This window comes from Megascapheus bottae, chromosome 5, assembly GCF_031878675.1.
Source record: "Megascapheus bottae isolate mThoBot1 chromosome 5, mThoBot2.hap1, whole genome shotgun sequence".
In the NCBI taxonomy this organism is placed as follows: Eukaryota; Metazoa; Chordata; class Mammalia; order Rodentia; family Geomyidae; genus Megascapheus; species Megascapheus bottae.
The window spans coordinates 52035259-52054439 of record NC_143513.1 but is presented as its reverse complement, the minus strand read 5'-3'; the positions used below and the strand labels follow the sequence as shown (position 1 = coordinate 52054439).

The 19181-nt window shown below is 39.4% G+C and overlaps 1 protein-coding gene across 1 annotated transcript in view; it reads left to right on the top strand.

Annotated features, from left to right (window-relative positions):
* The window catches only part of Slc25a13 (solute carrier family 25 member 13), a 164519-nt gene extending 157093 nt beyond the window's left edge, over nt 1–7426 (top strand). The window contains exons 16-18 of the mRNA XM_090333144.1: nt 5624–5782; nt 5882–5972; nt 6248–7426. Of these exons, the coding sequence (XP_090189270.1) occupies nt 5624–5782; nt 5882–5972; nt 6248–6434 (437 nt within the window). The 3' untranslated portion in view covers nt 6435–7426. The remainder of the gene's footprint in view (nt 1–5623; nt 5783–5881; nt 5973–6247) is intronic.
* Nucleotides 7427–19181: the final 11755 nt, after the last annotated feature.

Here is a 19181-nt window from a genome sequence, read left to right as displayed (position 1 = left end):
TCCATTATTCAACTACTATAATATGTTCTATTCTTCCCCCTTAAATATTTTCCACAGAGCTGTGAGCCTAGTGCACTTGTGGTTTGAGCTTTATCTCTCGCTCTCTCTGTTTTTTGCGGGGGCTTTTGCCAGTCTTGGGGATTCAATTCAGGGTCTGGTCACTGCCCTTGAGGTTTCTTAAGGCTAGCACTCTTTCAGTAAGCCACAGAACCATTTATGGCTTTTTTAGTGTATGTGGTACCAAAGAAGCAAACCCAGGGCTTCGTGTATGCCAGGCAAGCGCTCTACCACTAGGCCACACTCCCAGCCCCTTTGTCTCATATCTTAAGCATTGCTGGCCATCAGAGCAAGAGGGTTCCTGGTGTGCACAAGGTGTTACTAAGCTACTCAGGATCATACTAATTTTGCTGTATAGAACTATGTGACCTGCATAAGTTATCTGATCCTCCTTGGCTTGGTTTTCTATGTTTGGGGAAAAGAACAGTCTTACTCTCTGGTGAGAACCAGATTATTATATGGAGTAAGTGAATTAATAGATGTGAAAGTCCAAATTAAGTACTAGCATACAATAAATATTCAGAAAGTTCAGTAATACTAATTTTATTATTTCAGACTCTCTAAACACAGTTTTTAATTGCTATATAATGACATATCCCTTAAGCTTAATCATCCCTTAAATTTTTTCATAAACTTTATTTTTTAAAAACTTTTATTGTTTAGTAATTATACAAAGAAGGTACAGTTTCTTAAGTCAGGACATTCACATGTTGATGAATGTCCCTGTTGATCATTATAACTCCTTTCATCATTTTCCCATTTCTCCCCTCCCATCCCTACCTTCAAGTTCCATAGTTAGGCTCCTCTATAATGTACATTGCATATAATGATAGTGTTTGCTCATTCATTCTCCCTTCATTCATATGTATTTCCCTGCTCTCTCCCTACATAGTATGTTTCGCTTTCTGGTATTCATTTTCGTAAATAATTCATTAGTTGTTCAGAGAAGTTATGGCTATGGATGTAACTTGTCACTAAGTGGTTTTTTAAAAAAGAAAAAGAAAAAAGAAAGAAAGAAAGAAAGAAAGAAAGAAAGAAAGAAAGAAGAAAGAAAGGGTTAAAGGATTTTCTCCTGTTTACATCAATGAAGTAAGTTTCTTGGTAAAAAGTGTGATTGTAACCAAGTACCAATGGCTTATTCATGGAATCCCAGCTACCAAGGAGATTGAGATCCAGAAGATCAAGGTTCAAAGCCAAAAAAAGCCATCACCCAAATAACCAAGGCCAGCTTCGAGCAGCATGCTCAGCAAACATGAGACTCTGAACTCAAAGCTTATATTGCTTCCCACCACCACCATTACTTACTAGGGCTATTACCACCACCAATGTCACTACTAGAAATAAAAGTATGGCTCTTTGTGAGTCATTGCCACATTAATTTTGAAAGTTTGGAGCCACAGACATTCCTGTGCAGATAGAAAGCCTGCATCTGGGAAATGGACCAGGTATATTTATCCATTACTCCTCTGAAGTATCTGTAAAATACATTTTACAGATTCCTTATTGGTGTTAGAAAATGATAACATCGGCTTAACTTAGCAACAGCCACAGTGACTTTGAAACTGGGTTGGATGATATCCCAACCGAAAACATTGCCCGGAAGAACTATTTCTGCTCTATAGAGAAGAACCATTTGGAAGGTCTCTATTCTACCAACCTGCCATAGTCCCTTGCATTTTGGGGACCATCTTAATCAAGAGAAAAGCCTATGGGGGAAAAAAAAAGGTGGATTATGGTACAGGCCATCTGCAGCCACATACTATGTACAAATCTACCTGCCCTTTGAACTTGAATATCAGTAGAGAGTTGGAGGTCTGCAGACAGGAAAGAGCAGCAAGTTTAGTAAACTGAAGAATTACGCAGGAAGGAAGCAATTCAGGAAACAGAAGAGACCTTGAAAGAGCTGTAATTAAGAACCTCAGAGAGATTTGAAAGGAAGGGTTTTTTTTTGTTTTAATTAATGAAAGGATTGCCAAAATTAAGAATCCAGAGATAGTTCTGAATGATAGTATGGTTCTGATCAAAGACCAAGGTAGGCCTTGACAGTGACACATTTCTCTAATCCTAGCACTTAGGAGAGGAGACTGAAATAGGAAGTTCTTGAGTTAAAGGACAAAGCAAGGCTGACTAATAAGAAAAACCAGAATTAGATATCTGGAAAAAAATGGTACAAAAATACAGAGATGGAAAAGGATTAATGCAAGAAATCTAACCTCAACTTAATAGGAGAGCCCTGGAAAGGAGGAATAAGGCGAGAGGAGAGAAGACAAGTTAGTAAGGCAGGCCTCTCTTCATCTGCAATAGGAGATACCCTCCCAATGCCAGTGCCTGGAACTGTGATTGTGTTCCTAGGTACAGTAGCATTCAGCAGGGAAGCAAAACTTAGTTTCTCACATGCAGAGATCCACTGGTTGCTTCACTGATATTCTCTGCAGCAAAGTGAAGAGTGGATTTAAGAACAATATAGGATACTTGAAACAGAGCAAATGAAAACTAAACTTTGTGAAGAAGTCTAAATTGCATGCATTTACAAGAAGGGCTTGGGGGGGGAGATATAGGAGAGGGGACAAAAGTATTTAACTGACCTTGCTAGAGGCAAGTGCCAATACTGATTAATTGTACACCTTGTAATGGTATTTTTACTATCTGCGCTTGCAATATTTAAACAGCTATGTCTATAAATAAGGGGGTTAGGTCAAAAGAGAAGTAAGTAGTAGCTGAAAAAACTAGGAAACTTCTATAGGAATTTGAAATAAGTCCTATAGCCACAGTAACTACAAATGGATTCCATGTCTGCATAAACCAATACATTAGATGGTTTTTGAAAGGAAATCTCATATGAAATTTGGGGAAATAGTGACATAGAAATGAAAGCAAATGGATTTAAAAACACTAAATGAGCATAGGAATATTCATGTCAGACAAAGAGGACTTTGAGAGATTGAAATAGCATGTAGAGCCAGATATTAGCACCTTATGCCTATAATCCTAGCAGAAGGGTGAGATCTGAGAATCATGGTTTGAAGCCAGCCTAGGCAGACAAGTCAAAGAGAATCTTATTGTAACCACCAAAACAAGGCATAAGTGAAAGTGTGACTAAATAGGTAAAGCATCACTCAACTGGAAAAGCTAAGGGAAGCTCTTAAGCCCCGAGTTCAAGCCCCAGTACCAGCACATAAAAACAAACAAAATAAAGTAACATTCAGTTTCACAAAGGCTTTTATGAATGGTAATAAAATTCTTCATCAGCCTCTGGTGATGATTGGTATAATACTATCTTACAAGATCTCAGTTTCAAAGGTTGGAGAGCCCATGAAATTGTTTTCTTTCCTATGGGAACTTCAGCCCACTGTCCTTACTTAAACACTGACAAATGGATTCTGTAGATAAGGAAAACTAGATTTCACCTAAAAGAAATATATGCTAACCTTGAAACTGTAAGTAGAGAAAATCACATCCCTTATGAACACTTAGGAAAGCGCCAGACCCAAAGCTTGATTTCCAGTCACATTTTCTTTCCATTGTGAATGGTAACTCTGTCTTCTCAGTTGCTGGAAGATATGCTATTATTTTTATTATCTGAGGAACCCTTTGAATGGTCCCTGTTACGGGAGCTGGGGTTGGCCACCAAGGATGTACCTTATTTAGTCTCAGCCCTTCCTAAGAAGCAGGCTGCTAGTGCTCTTCCTGTTGAGGATCTCTGTCTCCTAGTCTTCCTTCTCTTCACCTCTACATCCCTTGGAGTAGACAAAACTGAGTCACTTCATCAATGTGTCCTTAGCTCTCAAAGTCTGGGGAAACCAGGCAGATTGATTGGGGACTTTGCCAGCTCTGGTCTGGAGTATCAGCCACTCTCCAGTTAGCAAGCTCTTTCCATCATCTGCTGCTCTGCCAGCCTCGCTTTGAAGCTCCCCTCTGCAGGTCTCCAAGTTCATTTAGCAAATCCCTAAACCAGAAATGTCTTTTCTACAGAGATGTTCACAATTGCCCCAGAAGACATGTACCTAGGAGTCATGGAAGGAAACACAGAAGGCACCATATTCCAACATCCTTTATAACACTAAACCCTTTAGTCAGAAACTGCTCTATACATTCTGCTCACCTTGTCTATTCCACTAATAATATCTCGTCTCACTGCTGCCCCTTCGCCAACATTCCTCTCTCTACTGGGAAAGGAATTATTTATGAAAACTACCACAATGGAAGGGCAGCCCTTTACTTTCTTGCTCAGATGTGTGGCTGCATTCGCCCATGCTGACCCACACTGTGAAGAGGGTTGTGGAAAACTGACTGGCTGCTAAACTTTCCCTAAACCAGGAAGCGAAACAAAATCGGTGGTGTGAATGCAGTGGGTTTCTAAGCATTTTTCGTGTTTCCTTCCATTATGTTGGAGAATAAATTCCTGGCTCCAACTTAAAATAATTCCTCTAACCTAATAGGAAACTCAGTGTGACTTACCCAGTGAAGTTTTGAATATAAAGTGAGCTTTTCACATGCAAAATTGCAGAGTATTTTATAACAACTGTTACTTAAAATTAGTGTTTGAGGAGCTGAGTAAAGATGGAAGAAGAGCAACTGCTTTGGTAATATAAGGACAAGCATGTAGAATGTGGATTCATACATGCTCACACTCACACTGTAACTTTTAAGCTGTCTGTTAGAAGGATGAGAGATAGTTGTGAGCCAGACCATGATGGTTTGGACAGAAAGTCTTACAGAATTATTAAGCCTTAAAAAAAGCAAGGGAGATTTATGCATCTGCATTTGACCAATTTGGTTTGGAATAGGTTCATAATGGAAAAGTAATAAAACCGTAAGAGACAGTGTCTTCTGAGTACAGTCTCACTTTTAAAAAATCTAAACATGGTTGTCCCATTTAGGGTAAAATTGACTGTAGAAACAAAATTACCCATTGTTGATTCTTTTTCATTGATTATCAGCCAGTGTACATTTTACTCCTCTGTCAAATATTTTTCTGTAGACATCAATCTTTGGAAAAAGTAAACCTGAAATATTATATGTGTGCATACACACTCATGCACACACAGTATTTGCTTCGCTATCAGAACAGTATTTCTCTGGTGTAACGGAGAGGTTAGGCTTTGGAGGGTAAGTGGTTGAATGTGTGAGAGAAGGCACCTCCTGTGACTGCCAGCAGCCAGAAAACCATGAAGAGGAAACACATAATAAGTTTCACCTCTAAAAAATCAGACCTAATAACTTTGTGAGGTTCTGATTTCAACAGGAAAGCAAAAACATTTTTGAAAAACCACTTTCCCTATTTGTTCCCAACCACTTGAAGTAGCATTTCTAGTGAATAGTTGCTTAAAATTGCTTAGGTATTTAAGAATAGAAACTGAACAAATGATGCTTTTGGATAGAGGGAGGCAGGGGAAAGGGTAGGGGGCAGAAACTGTCATATCTGAGCTTCCCAGAGTGGACAACAAAATGGGCCTTTTATTGTGCTGGCTTCTTAACTTTCTTTCCACGGCCAGCAGTTCAAAGCAGTTATTTTTATATAGTGAGAATGTGACTAGACTGAGACGGTGCTGTGTCTCTCCTACAGGTATGCCTGCAGCATCGTTAGTGACCCCTGCTGATGTTATCAAGACTAGATTACAGGTGGCTGCTCGGGCTGGCCAGACCACTTACAGCGGAGTGATAGACTGCTTCAGAAAGATACTGCGGGAAGAGGGTCAAAAAGCTTTATGGAAAGGAGCTGGCGGTATGGAAATAATTGGTTCTTAACTAGCCCTTTGGTATCAGGTAAATTTAAGAAAAGAGAAGTCTAATGATATCCATAATTTGCTCTTTGTTTTCAAAGCTCGTGTATTCCGATCCTCACCACAGTTTGGAGTCACTTTGCTGACTTACGAACTGCTACAGCAGTGGTTCTACATTGACTTTGGAGGAGTGTAAGTATCCTGTGACATCTGCTGTTCAGTTTCAGCTGCTTCTGACACTCAGCTCTCCTTGAGGAAAGAACATTACTGTAGACCCTGTGGGGAAACAGAAGAGATGTAGGAAGGAAAATGTTTACAAGGTCATTTCAGAGCATGCTGCTGACACACAATTCCTTTACCTTAACTTTCTTTTTTAACAGATGTTGAATGTTATTTCATACCAAGTTTAAAAACACATCTTCCAAAAAGGAACCCACAGATTCTTACTTGATTTGTTCTTCTCTTAGAAAACCCATGGGATCAGAGGCAGTTCCAAAATCCAGGATCACACTGCCTGCCCCAAATCCTGATCATGTTGGGGGCTACAAACTGGCAATTGCAACATTCGCTGGGATTGAAAACAAGTTTGGACTTTACCTACCTCTCTTCAAGCCATCAGCATCTACCTCAAAAGTGACCAGTGGAAACCCCTAGGCGGGCTGACCTATGATGCTGCCTCTAGTAGTGTTGGTACTTCAGTAAGAACAAACCAACTTATAGTGAAGCACAGCTTCACATTATTCCTTTTAAAATTCAGGTCAAAGCTTTTTATGAAATGAAATCATTTCTTCCCTACATGTTTTCTTAACCAGGTCATTATGGAATTATTCCTAATTATTCTCTGGACCTCTTCCCATGAGTCTGTGTTGGTATGTGACATGTGATGGGAGATCTGGTCAACACTAACATCATTTTGGGGAAAGGACAAGTCGCACTGGATATTAGGGCCCCCCTTCTTGGACTAGGATTATAGTCCCAAAGAAGCTACTGACAAGCAATCATGGTTCTGGGAGCAGAGTGTTTTGGGTATATTAAAATTGTTAGGAAACTGGGTCCATATTTATAAAAATGAAAAGCTTTGAAAGAAACATACACACACACACACACACATACAAAGAGACATATCAGGAATAGTCAGCCTAGATTCACATTTTAAGCATACACAAATTTTTGTCTCTGGATTATATTATGAGGCTTTTATGTGAAACATGTTTCTTCGTAATGCAAACCACATTGGAGATGTTTAGTAATCATATTCCGTTACTGGTACCAAGACTACTAGAAAAAGTTCTTGCACTGTGAGGAAGTGCTTTTGGCATTGTTATTATGTAGACAGAGAAGCTAAAACACAGTCTTTCTCCTAGATGTTCTAATTTTTGATAACTGCTGTTACGTTGCACATGTACTGATTACTGCCAGTCTCAATAAACACTGTAGAAAAATGTGGGAACCTTATTGCCACTGCTGGCTCTAATCCTCTCCCTACACCACCTCCACAATTGGCACCCATTTGCTTTTATGATCCTCTTTGTCTTGAATCATGTAAGACAAATATACTCTAAGGTTTTATTTAATTTGTGGTGCCTTGCATAATGGTCAGAGGCTCATGTATTTGTGAAAGTGGAAATAAACTATTTTTTAAGCTACTAGATTGTTTCATGCTATTCACTTGTCATTAATAGAGCATTCTGTATGATGGGATTTGGGGGAGATTGTATTCATATTGGTGTGAATCATTAATTGACATTCATTGGTATGAGCATTAGATATCTTTTGGGGGGGGGTCATAAGGCTTGAAGCCCTGGCTGGCTTTGAACCATGATCCTCAGTTCTCAGCCTCCTGAGTAGCTAAGATTACAGGAGTGAGCCACTGTGCCCAGCTATACCTTCATTTTATGGTTCAGAATAATAGAAACTACATTTGATCCGAAATAAGCAAAGCAGTAGTGAGTGGACACTTGTTCTGATCATCTCTAGCACTTTAGGCAACAATTAACATCATAGAAATTTTTAGTAGATGTTGGACATGAAAACTAGTATAAAAAGATATCAGTGAAGGGACCAGAAGTTTGGCCCAGTGGTAGAGTGCTTGCCTAGTGTGCACGAAGACCCAGGTTCAATTCCTCAGTACCACATACATAGAAAAAAGCCAGAAGTGGTGCTGAGGCTCAAGTGGTAGAGCTCTAGCCTTGAGAAAGTCCCAGGGACAGTGCTCAGGCCCTGAGCTCAAGCCCAGGACTGGCAAAAAAAAAAAAAAAAAGAATGTTTAAAACGGTATCAGTAAAACTAACAGGGTAAACGGATCGCAGTTAAAACAGCTCACACCTGTAATCCTAGCTACTTAGGAGGCTGAGATGTGAGGATCTTGGTTCAAAGCCATTCTGGTCACTAAAGTCCATAAGATTTTTATCCTCAGTTAACCACCAGAAAACTGGCTCTGTGGTGCTGTGGCTCAAGGGGTGGGTGGTAGCCTTGAGCTAAAGATCTTAGGGACAGTGCCCAGGCCCAGAGTTGAAGCTCCACTACTAAACAAACGAACAAAAAAACGTGACAGGAAACTGGGAATGTGGCTCAGTGGTAGAGTGCTTGTCTTGCATGCATGAAGCCCTGGTTTTGATTCCTCAGTACCATATAAGCAGAAAAGGCTAAAAATGGTGCTTTGGCTCAAATGGTAGAGCACTAGCCTTGGGCACAGAGGAGCTCAGGGACAGAACCCAGGCCTTGAATTCAAGCCCTATAACTGGCAGAAAAAGGAAAAAGTGAAAACATTTATGAGGTTCAAGTCAACATCATTCACAGATTTTACACCAGTTGATTTGCATGCATCTGTTTAGGTGTTATAGGAAAGGGAGATACCTGAATAATTCCACTTATTTCTTTCTCTCTGTCTCTGTCTGTCTGTCTGTCTCTCTCTCTCTCTCTCTCTCTCTATCTCTCTCTCTCTCTCTCCTCTCTCTCTCTCTCTCTCTCTCTCTCTCTCTCTCTCTCTCTCTCTCTCTCTCTTTCTTTCCTTCCTTCCTTCCTTCTTTCTTTCTTAAATTGGTCCTATGGCTGGAGATCCAGGGCTAGGCATTATCCCTGAGCTTTTTTGCTCAAAGCTAGCATTCTACCACTTTAAGACACAGTTCCACTTCCCATTTTTGAGTAGTAAATTGCAGATAAGAATCTCAGGAACTTTCCATCCCTGGCTGGCTTTGATGGCTTTGAACTGCCATCTTCATATCTCAGAGGCTAGGATTACAGGTGAAAGCTACCAGTGCCAGCTCATTTTATCTATTTCTGACAAAATTAATAGTTGACCTCCTCCATACTCCTACCAGGTGATAAGTGATAAATATCTATAATCACAAAAGCCAGTCACAAATCTCCAGATATGTGTGTCTCAGAAATGTGGATGGTATTATAATGATACAACTCTCCAGCTCTGGTCTTTTGAGTATTTCTTTGCTTCACTTGCTTAACATTTTATACAAGATCATGTTTTCCTGGCAGAAACACTGACCCTAATGTCATAAATGATGCCCTGCTCTGCCTACTGCTTTATGAGCTGTTGCATTTCATGGGAGAGCATCTTGGTTTTGCTTAGATTTACCCAAGGCTCAGAGTGATACTCCCTAATAAACAAGAAACCAGAGGCCCCAGGAAGCCAGTGGAGATAGGGCTACATGGCTTCAGTTTCTTTACAATAAAATAAATAAAGAGGTTGGCTCAATTCTGTTGAGGGAGAGGCAGTGACTAGAGACTGAAGGAGGCCTAATTTCCATGAGTTCTGCTCTGTGGGTGGTGTGCCTATGACAGGCCCTGAATATGACTGCAATCACGGTGTGGTGGAAACCATGTGAAATTTGTTCGGGGTTTCCCTTCTCCCTGAAGTGACAGCACATCATGTCTGCAGTGGTGAGGCAGCTGTCAGTGCCTGGGTCATGTCCCGCCGTGAAGCTGAGGAACTGGAGGCATATCACTCCTTCATGCTTATGTGCCCCAAGGGGACAGGCCTCCCCTGCTCTGCCAGCCCTGGAGTCTTTCAGCTCTACTCTTGGTCCACCTCATGATTTCATAATTACTTGGTGGCGGGGGGGGGTGGGGGGGGGGAGGATAGGGAGGGGGGCACAAGACAGGCCTGACTTTTGTAGCAGCTTTTTTTTTTTTTTTTTTTCATCTTTCAAGGAGGGGAAAAAATGTGAAGCTGACCACAAAGTGAACACACTGATTCTTGGGTTCCAGTTGTGGCTGGGTTTCTTGAGGCTGGGTGGCACACTGTCGCCAAGCCCCTGCTGCACCTCATAACCCACAACCATTTGCTGACTTCCCTGGGGTCGCCTTAATCCCAACAGCCAGGGTCGCACAGGGGAAAGTACGAATTCTGGCTCAGAAAAGAGTCATTTCAATGCTTATTGCATTTCAAGCTTCAGTTTTTACTTAGCTAAAATATTTACCATTGCTGGAAAACAATGTTTAAAATGTTGTGCCTATATGTTATTTAATGGTGTGGCTTATGTAAACCATGGGATGCTTACGTTTTGACAGTGTTCTGGAAATGTTTAACAGCACATAACCAGTGAGCGGGGAATAAAAACAGGAACAAATTGTGCTTGAAAGTATCTATAACCTCCTCTGACTGGGTATTCAGAATGCAAGTCATCTGAATTCCTCCTCCAGGTAGAGGAAGGTCTTCACCGATGGAAGTTGAATCCCAACTGTAGGTTCCATTTATCAATCTAGACACTAAAATGCCTTCAAAGGCTTCGTGTGCCTTTTGACCACAGAAGCCATACTTGTGGGTGAGTTTGTATCTGTGCCACTGAGCAAAATCCCATTTTAAATTCAGAGTAATCAAATGCTTTCAGGATGTGGATTTTTCCAAAGATTTCTAAACGATGTGTTCCTTGGGCAGAGCTATGAAATGTTTCTACAAACGGCACTTCCCACAAAGGAGTATGTGCCTTTTGTTTTTACCTTTGGGGAACAGAACCCAAAACTCCTGCCCAGAGTCTTCTGTGATTAGTGTTGGGATGACCATAGATTTTAATACAACTCCCTGCTTAGTTTTCATGGCAGTCATCCACTAGCAGTGTCCCCTCTACTTTTCAACAATGGCAGCCTCTGGTCTGCATATCCAGAATGAGATCCCTAATGATAAGGGGGTGTTTCAGTTTACTTAGTGGACTCCTCTGTATTATTTTGAAGGATGATCAAACAAATGGATGAATGGTTGGAAGTGTATTTCCCCCCACCCCACATTTCTTTTAGAATACTTCCTGCGGCTAGAGTTTAAGAACTAAAAGCAACCCGTCTTATGTATTCATCACTTTAGAAATCGGAAGTATGTCTTTTAGTAAATAGTAAAGCAACTATCGTTATTTGAAATGGGTTTTAATTATTGATTACTTTCAGTTAGGAGCTGACCTCTAAATTCCAAAGTAAATTTAAATTCTCTAGTCACTGTAAAACAATAAAGCCTAAAAATAAACCACATCCTTTAATGTGAGTATTCTGTTGGGAGATGTATCATGAATGATTTTCTAATCATAGATCATATAGAAATCTGTGTTTAAACCTCATTCTTTTAGAAACTACTGAGGATGACAGCAACTCTCTTTCAGAAGGGGCTTGGGGTTTTTTTGTTTTGTTTTGTTTTGTTTTTTGCTAATGCATTAAGTGACTCAAAAAAGAGTCCATATGGAACATTCTGCTTTCATTTGCTGGGGTAGTCCAATAAAATAATGTTTGCTTTGAGATTCCCGGCTGTTAAGGGGGTTTTGCTCAAGGCAAAACCCACAGTTCCCTCAAATAACTTTAGGAGGAAAATTAAGAAGACACCATAATTGTGCTTGTCAGAGATTCACTTCTTCTGGGTCACAGACACACCACAAGTATACTAGTCTGGCCACCATGGCTCTAATGCCTACTGAGACTCACCCTTCCAGGGATGCTTTGTCAGCAAAGCAGTTCTGAAGGTGATCTTTAGTGTACTAAAGCTCTCACAAGCAACTACAATGAGATGGGAGATGAAAAGGGACTCTAGAAACATGAAGGTGGAGCCACTGGTGACTCACATCTCTTCATTTTAGCTCCTCAGGAGGCTAAAAACTAAAATCTGTTCAAGTCACCTACCTTGGCAAAGAAAGTTTACTATATCCACAATAATCAGAAAAGAACAGGGCTAGAGACACGGCTCAAATGGTAGAATGCCAGCCTAGCAGACTGAATTATTCTTCCCAGCTCTTACTTGGTTCTCTGACTGAGTTGCTTTCAAATGGGTGAATCCTGCCCCCACTTGAGTTTCTTATCCTGTAAAGAATCATCAAAAAGGAGATGAGTCATACTAGGTATGATCTCATTTAATCCTCCCCACAACCCTTGTAATAGGTCTGGTGATTTCTGCTATGTTAAAAATGAAAAACAAATTGATTTGACATTTCTGCCTGCCATCTTTAGCCAGGTCCTTGATGGAATTCACAGTTGAATCTGGTATGGCAACCTGCCCTCCCCTATGGGACTTTCTCAAGTATAACTCAATATTGAGTTATACTCAATACAACTTCAGGGATGCAGGATTTAGTTTGGATCACCGTTTGGGAGAGTTCAGTCCAGAGTGACATGACTCCATGTTTCTGAGCATAATGGTAGGAGGGAGCTATTGTTCTCGTGGCCACCAAAATTGTACCATTAGCCAGTGACCAAGCATTAAACATGTGAGTCTGTGAGGAATATTTCCTATTGTCCTCAGCATCAGATCTATCATCCCTAGCATGATCTAGAGGCAACAGTGGTCTTGATTTCTTTAAAATCATTCTAAGTATAGTAACTACCTTGAAGTATTCTAGGGCCTGAGGACCAGGTGAATCTTGACGAGCCTTTTGAGGTTCCTCTTAAAACTGTTTTACAGCCTTTTAAAGTAAGTAAAAAGAGGATTAATGTAAACTTGAAACATTTGCCCCATGGGTATAAAATTGGAAGGTAATGTGGAAAAAAGCAGAGGTAAATTTACAAACTGTTACAGTGCAACCTGATATGATGCAAACTGAATTGAATCATCTTAACAATCTCTGCTATAATTAGAAAATGCAGTTCTTCAACAAGAGTTGGAAATAATGGAACACCAAGGAAAAAGTAAGTATCTATAGATACTTGGCCTCAAAGTGCATCTGGAAGGAATAGAGACAGTTTACAGAATATAGAATTTTCAAGGATTACTTTTAAACATGAAATCATTGACAATAGTAATAGTAGCAAAGACAATATTAGAAGAGCATACCTACTATTTCATTCATACAAAGATGAGATTGCTGAGTATCTCATAATAAATAAGTTTGCAACATTTTCTTGCCAATGGAAAAAGTTAAACATTAAAATGTTATGTTCTCATTATATTCTTAAAAGGGTGGTATATTGGGGCCGGGAGTTTGGCCTAGTGGCAGAGTGCTTGCCCTGCATGCACAAAGACCCGGGTTCGATTCCTTGGTACCACATACATAGAAAAAAGCCGGAAATGGTGCTGAGGTTCAAGTGGTAGAGCTCTAGCCTTGAGAAAGTCCAAGGACAGTGCTCAGGCCCTGAGCTCAAGGCCAGGACTGGCAAAAAAAATTATAAAAAAAAAAGGGTGGTATATTTCAGAGTGCAAATTTCTGTTTTGAAACTGAATTTACCAATATAAATTGTATGTATACTGTTATGCTGTATCAGTCTTCTTGCCAAAAGAACAAATTTACCTGAAAGTTGGAAGAATAGAAAATTGACCAACAATGGAGAAAACCACATGCTCTAAAATCCATTTCTTTCAACAGATTAATAAAGTTGATGTCTATTGTTAAATATAACATAACTTGCATACATTATGAATTAAAATAGTCACATCACTAACATTCAGTATATATAAAAGGTAAAAAGAGATCATATGGGAAATTATATGTTAATAATTTGACAACATAAATACCTGCAATTCTTGAGACAACTTACCAAAATGGAACCAAAATAAAACAGAAAACCTGAATAGACTATTTCTATTAATGTGTTTGTTACTAAAAATTATCTAACAAATAAAGCTTTAGAATCAGATGAGTTCTGAGTTCTGTCAATATATCAGAATGATATCCAGAATGTATAATGACTTCTTACAAATTAATAACAGAAATATAATATATAATGCAATCTTTTAAATAATAGAATTATTTGGGGACACTAGCACACTCCTGTAATGTCAGCAATTTGCAGGCCAAGACAAGATGAAGAGTCCTAAGCCAGCCTAGGAAAATGGTGAGACTCAAATAAAAAATATTAAGATTATTATTATACTACCAATAAAAGGAATAGTTTTGAAATAACTGCAATTAAACTGGTATTTCACAAAAAATATAAGATGTAAATTAGATGTACTGATGCACTCTTGTAATTCTGGCACTTAGGAGGCTGGGGTAAGAGAATCATCAGTTTGAAATCAGGCTGTCCTGCCTATGCAGTAATTTTTTGTATCAAAAGAAAAAGAGGGGCTGGGAGTTTAGCCTAGTGCTAGAGTGCTTGCCTAGCATGCATGAAGACCTGGGTTCGATTCCTCAGAACCACATATATAGAAAAAAGTCAGAAATGGTGTGGTGGGCTCAAGTGGTAGAGCTCCAGCCATGAGAAAGCTCAAGGACAGTGCTCAGGCCCTGAGTTTAAGCCCAGGACTGGCCAAAAAAAAAATTAATTAAAAGAGAGAGGGGGGTCAGGGGTGAGGGTAGGGAGAAGTATAAATCATTAGCCACCAGCTGCCAGTGACTCACATCCATAATCCTAGCTACTCAGCAAGTTGAGATTTGAGGACTGTAGTTCAAAGTTAGCCCAGGCAGAGTATATGAGACTTCTTTTGTTTTGAAGCTCCAGTTAACTGTCAAAAAAGCCAGAACTGGATGTGTGGTTCAAGTAATAAAGTACCAGCCATGAGTGAAAAATCTGAGCCAAGAGTGCAAGGCCCTGGATTCAAGTTCTCATACTGGCGTGCACACACACACACACACACACACACACACACACCACTACAAATCACTGCATACCAAATTACTAAAACGAAAACAACCAACAATACCAGATGCCCTCAAAGTTGTAGGGTAATTGGAACAGTGATGCTTTTGTTGTTGGAAATACAGAACAGTACAGATCCCTTTATAGAACACTGTTGAAGCTTCTGTGTTAAATTTCCTTAAAATATGACCAAGATTTTTTTTTATATATATATATACACACACATACACATATACATATTTTTGGAGGCCCTGGGCTTGGACTCAGGGCCTGAACACTGTCCTTGGGCTTACAAGGCTAGCACTCTATTGCTTGAGCCACGGCACCATTTCTGGCTTTTTCTGTGTATGTGATAATGAGGAATCGATCCCAGGTCTTCGTGCATGCTAGGAAAGCACTCTACCAACTAGGCCACACACTCAGCCCGATGATTAAAATATTCTATCCAGTAGTTTACCTAAGAAAACAATTTACTGTAAAAGAATACTCATTTCAATGTTAGACAAAGAGCCCTCTCATGGAAAGAAGCCTAATGTTCACCAACAAGTGAATGAATAATGGCTGCAGAATTGTAAAATTGAACAATGCTTCGTAATTTCAGATAGAATGTATTACTGAGACATCCACACCATGAATAAATGTCAAAAAAATTATTGAGCACCAAAATAATACAGAACCAAAATAAGAACATGTTGTGTGATTTCACTCACCAAGTTTAAGTGCAGGCAAAACCAACCTGTATTGACAGCCATCAAACTGGCAGCTGCTTGAAATTTCTGGGAGAGAACTTTCTAGGCTGACTACCCTGTTCACCATCTTGTTTGGTTGTTCGGTGGCTTACATAAGTGTTCAATCATAAAACCTTTTTTGGTGTTCTTTCAGATGGTGAACCACAATACTTTTTTACTTTATCTTCCATTGTTTCAATGTGATTATTGCTGTTTAAAACTATAGTTTCTTTTTTTCCACCTCAACACTGAACCTAAGTTCAGTGTTTAGGGTGCTTGCTACTTTTAAAGATTAAAAAGTTAATTAAAATATCAAAAACAGTCAAAGTGATGGTGTTAATTATATGAAATAATAGGATTTTGAAATACTATATGAGAATATATAAACACAAGCCTCTCCACATTCCAGACAGAAGAATTGAACTGAGGTCTTCTGACAATTAGTTCAGAAGCCTTGTGATTGGATGTGCTTGGCCTGTCAAAGGGAGAATAAGGAAACCAGAACAGTTCGAGTGGATTTGAGTATTAGGGTATAAGATCAGAGGGGAGGTTAAGGTCAAGTCATTTAGGGAATGTGGGTGACTGTGAGGGTTTGGACTATTTCTTTGGAATACAGCTTTTTTAGAGGAAGGAAATACCATCTGAAGAAAAGGGGGAGATCCCTGGTCATTTTACTGGGTTCTGACAGAAATAAGATATGAACTTACCATGCATCTAAATGGTCCATCATAAATAGAGTCCTCTCAGCCCCATCAGATCATAAGGTTAAACAGGCCTAGAAGAGCACATTGATGTTTGCCATTGTGTAATTTCTCTATGGGGACCTTACCTAAGTTCCACATTACCTCTTTTCTAACACTGAGACTTACAACATCTGCTGGCCATATTGCCCAAACTGTAGAGTCCCTTGCACTATAGCATGGACCTGCTACAAAGCCTGTGAGCCCTGCTCAATAACTTATGTGCCACTTGGCATGATGACTACAGCCATATATGGGATATGTTGATTTCAAAACCCAAAAGACCTAATGGGTGCTGTGCTTCCTTCTATGGGTTTGAGTGTTCTAAATTTCAACCCTCTGTCTTTAACTTTGGAGAACTGATAATTAACTGAAGTAACAGGTCCCCAGATCTTCCTTGCATTTTTCTCCTATCCTATGGATTATGTACATTTAGCAAGATATATGATGCATTAGTAAACTCTTGTTTATTATGTGTTATAACTGTGGAGCCTAATCGTGATTATATAACAATGTTATATTATGAATCTATTCTACGTTTGATAGATCTTTAAGAGGGACATTGATCTTCTACCTACACTCTAAAATAGTAAACAAATATATAATATATAATATAATACTGTACTAATAGACTACTATATACTATATAATATACTATAATATCCAGGGGAGTTGGGAATGTGGTATTTCCATCTGTGAAAGCTCTTGCCCCAGAGGCCAGGGACCTGGGAGGAAGGAGGGAGGATGGAAGAAAGGAAACAAAGAAAGAGGTGAAGGAAAGGAGGGAGGGAAGGAAGGAAGGAGGAAAGGAAGGAAGGAGGCAAGGAAGGAAAGAAGGAAGGAAGGAAGGAAGGAAGGAAGGAAGGAAGGGAGGAAAGAAGGAAGGAAGGGAGGGAGGAAGGAAAGAAAGAAGAAAGAAAGAAAGAAAGAAAGAAAGAAAGAAAGAAAGAAGGAAGAAAAGAAAAGAAAGAACTTTGACTTAGTCTTCAGATCCACAGTATGGGTCTAAAAATAAAAGCTTTTAGCAATTCTATAGGGAGTGTTTGAGTGAAGAACTTATGTCCCCAAGTCCTGTGTCTCCAAGGTACAGACCTGCCTTCATTTCCTTGGCATGTTCCTTTTTGGCTGGAAAAATGTTGTAGAATCAGGTTCTTGGACATGAAAACCATGATGATGGATTTAAAGCAAAGCATCATGAACTATCTTTAATTATGCTCTCTGCAACAGGAGATCTGAAAGGCTCATTTTGATGGCCACATGTTCCAGCTAACCCATCAGCTGGAATGACTTGAATGGCTGTGAACTGGCTCAGGAACCATGACTGAGTCTGTGAGTTAGAAGCTAGCCCTAAGCCTTCTCACAACTTAATCTTTTTTATGTATCTAGATTTTTTATTCATATTTTTATTGTAATTAATAGAGGGGTTACAGTTATATTCGCCAGATAGAAGGTACATTACTTCACACACATTGATACCCCTTCTTATGTTTTTGTCCCCATTTCCCTCCCCTCATCCCCTCCCCTCATCTTGTTTTCCTCCCTTCCCTATCCTATTTCAAATAAACATATACACAATATACCAGATTACAAGGTAAGATACTGTAACAATATGAGAATAACCAAGGGACAACAAAAGAGATGAGAAATAACATAGTACATTAAGAACAACATTCACTCATTATATAGCTCTTGTTTCCATATTCTGGAGGTCCTTTCATTTAGCCTTATCCTATATGGCCTTAAGTATCTAGGTCACAACCTAATCTTGGGCTATAATCTGAATATTAATACCATCATCATCACCACTCAATCCTAAAAGCAGTAGAGATGAAGTCTTCGGGGTATAATTAGGTCATAGGGGAGGGAGAGGTAGAATCCTTCACAAATGAAATTAATGCCCTTATGAAAAAAATGAAAGAAGTGATCTTTTCCTATTCCATATAAGGAAACAAAAGGATGATAGCCATCTGAACTACAAACCAAGCAAAAGGCCTCCCCCAGGTACTGTGCATTGACCTTGACCTTCCCAGAATTGTGAGAAATCCATTTCTGTAGTTTAAGCCACTCCATCTGTATAATTGTATTATATCAGCTCCAACACTCTAACACATCCTGAAAACTCATTGAAACAGTATGGTATACAATATCAACTCCTGGACTTTCACTTTACTCTGAGATATTTCTGTATACGCTCCAAAAACTTTTCCAGTATTTTTCATCAGATTGTTTTTAAGCCTATATCAGACACTCATTTTTTAATTTGTAAAATCACAACTCTGTTATCTCCACATGCTATTTACATGAGTAGATAAGGTAAGGCACTTAGGGGAAAAAAAGCATAGTGTTCGTTATCTTTAAAGAGTGGCTAGGGTAGCTCTCAGTGACAGAGCACTTGCCCAGCAGGCAATAAAAGAAAACATAAAATAGAATCTCGGTTCAAGGAACCCCTACCAACAATGCGCCAATGGATTTTTTCCCTAAAAAGCTAAAAAAAATAATCAGCAGACATTCAAATTTTGTTTTATGATTTAACCAGTGTTTTCCTTCTCTCTAGGCATGAAATGGCTGTTCAAAAGCCATTAAAACTGTGAGTAGGCTTATTTCCTAGACTTATAGTAATAAACATCATTTCAAGTGTGAACTTGAAAAATATAAATGTGTACATTGGTTGATATTTCTTTCTCTTATTTGTTCCTCCAAACCCATCTTATTCTACTTTATCTTTGGTGCCATGACTTTGGTAGCATAAGCAATGGAGACCTCACCTCAAAACCCCACACATTCCCTCATAAAAATAAAACTGGGAGTTGTGGTTTAAGACTAGCCAGGTTGACTGCTTATAAATGCATGGTCAATCTGTAACACGGTCCTAATGTACTCTCCTACCCCTTGTCCAAGCTTTCCCAAGAATAAAACTCACCCATAGCCACATA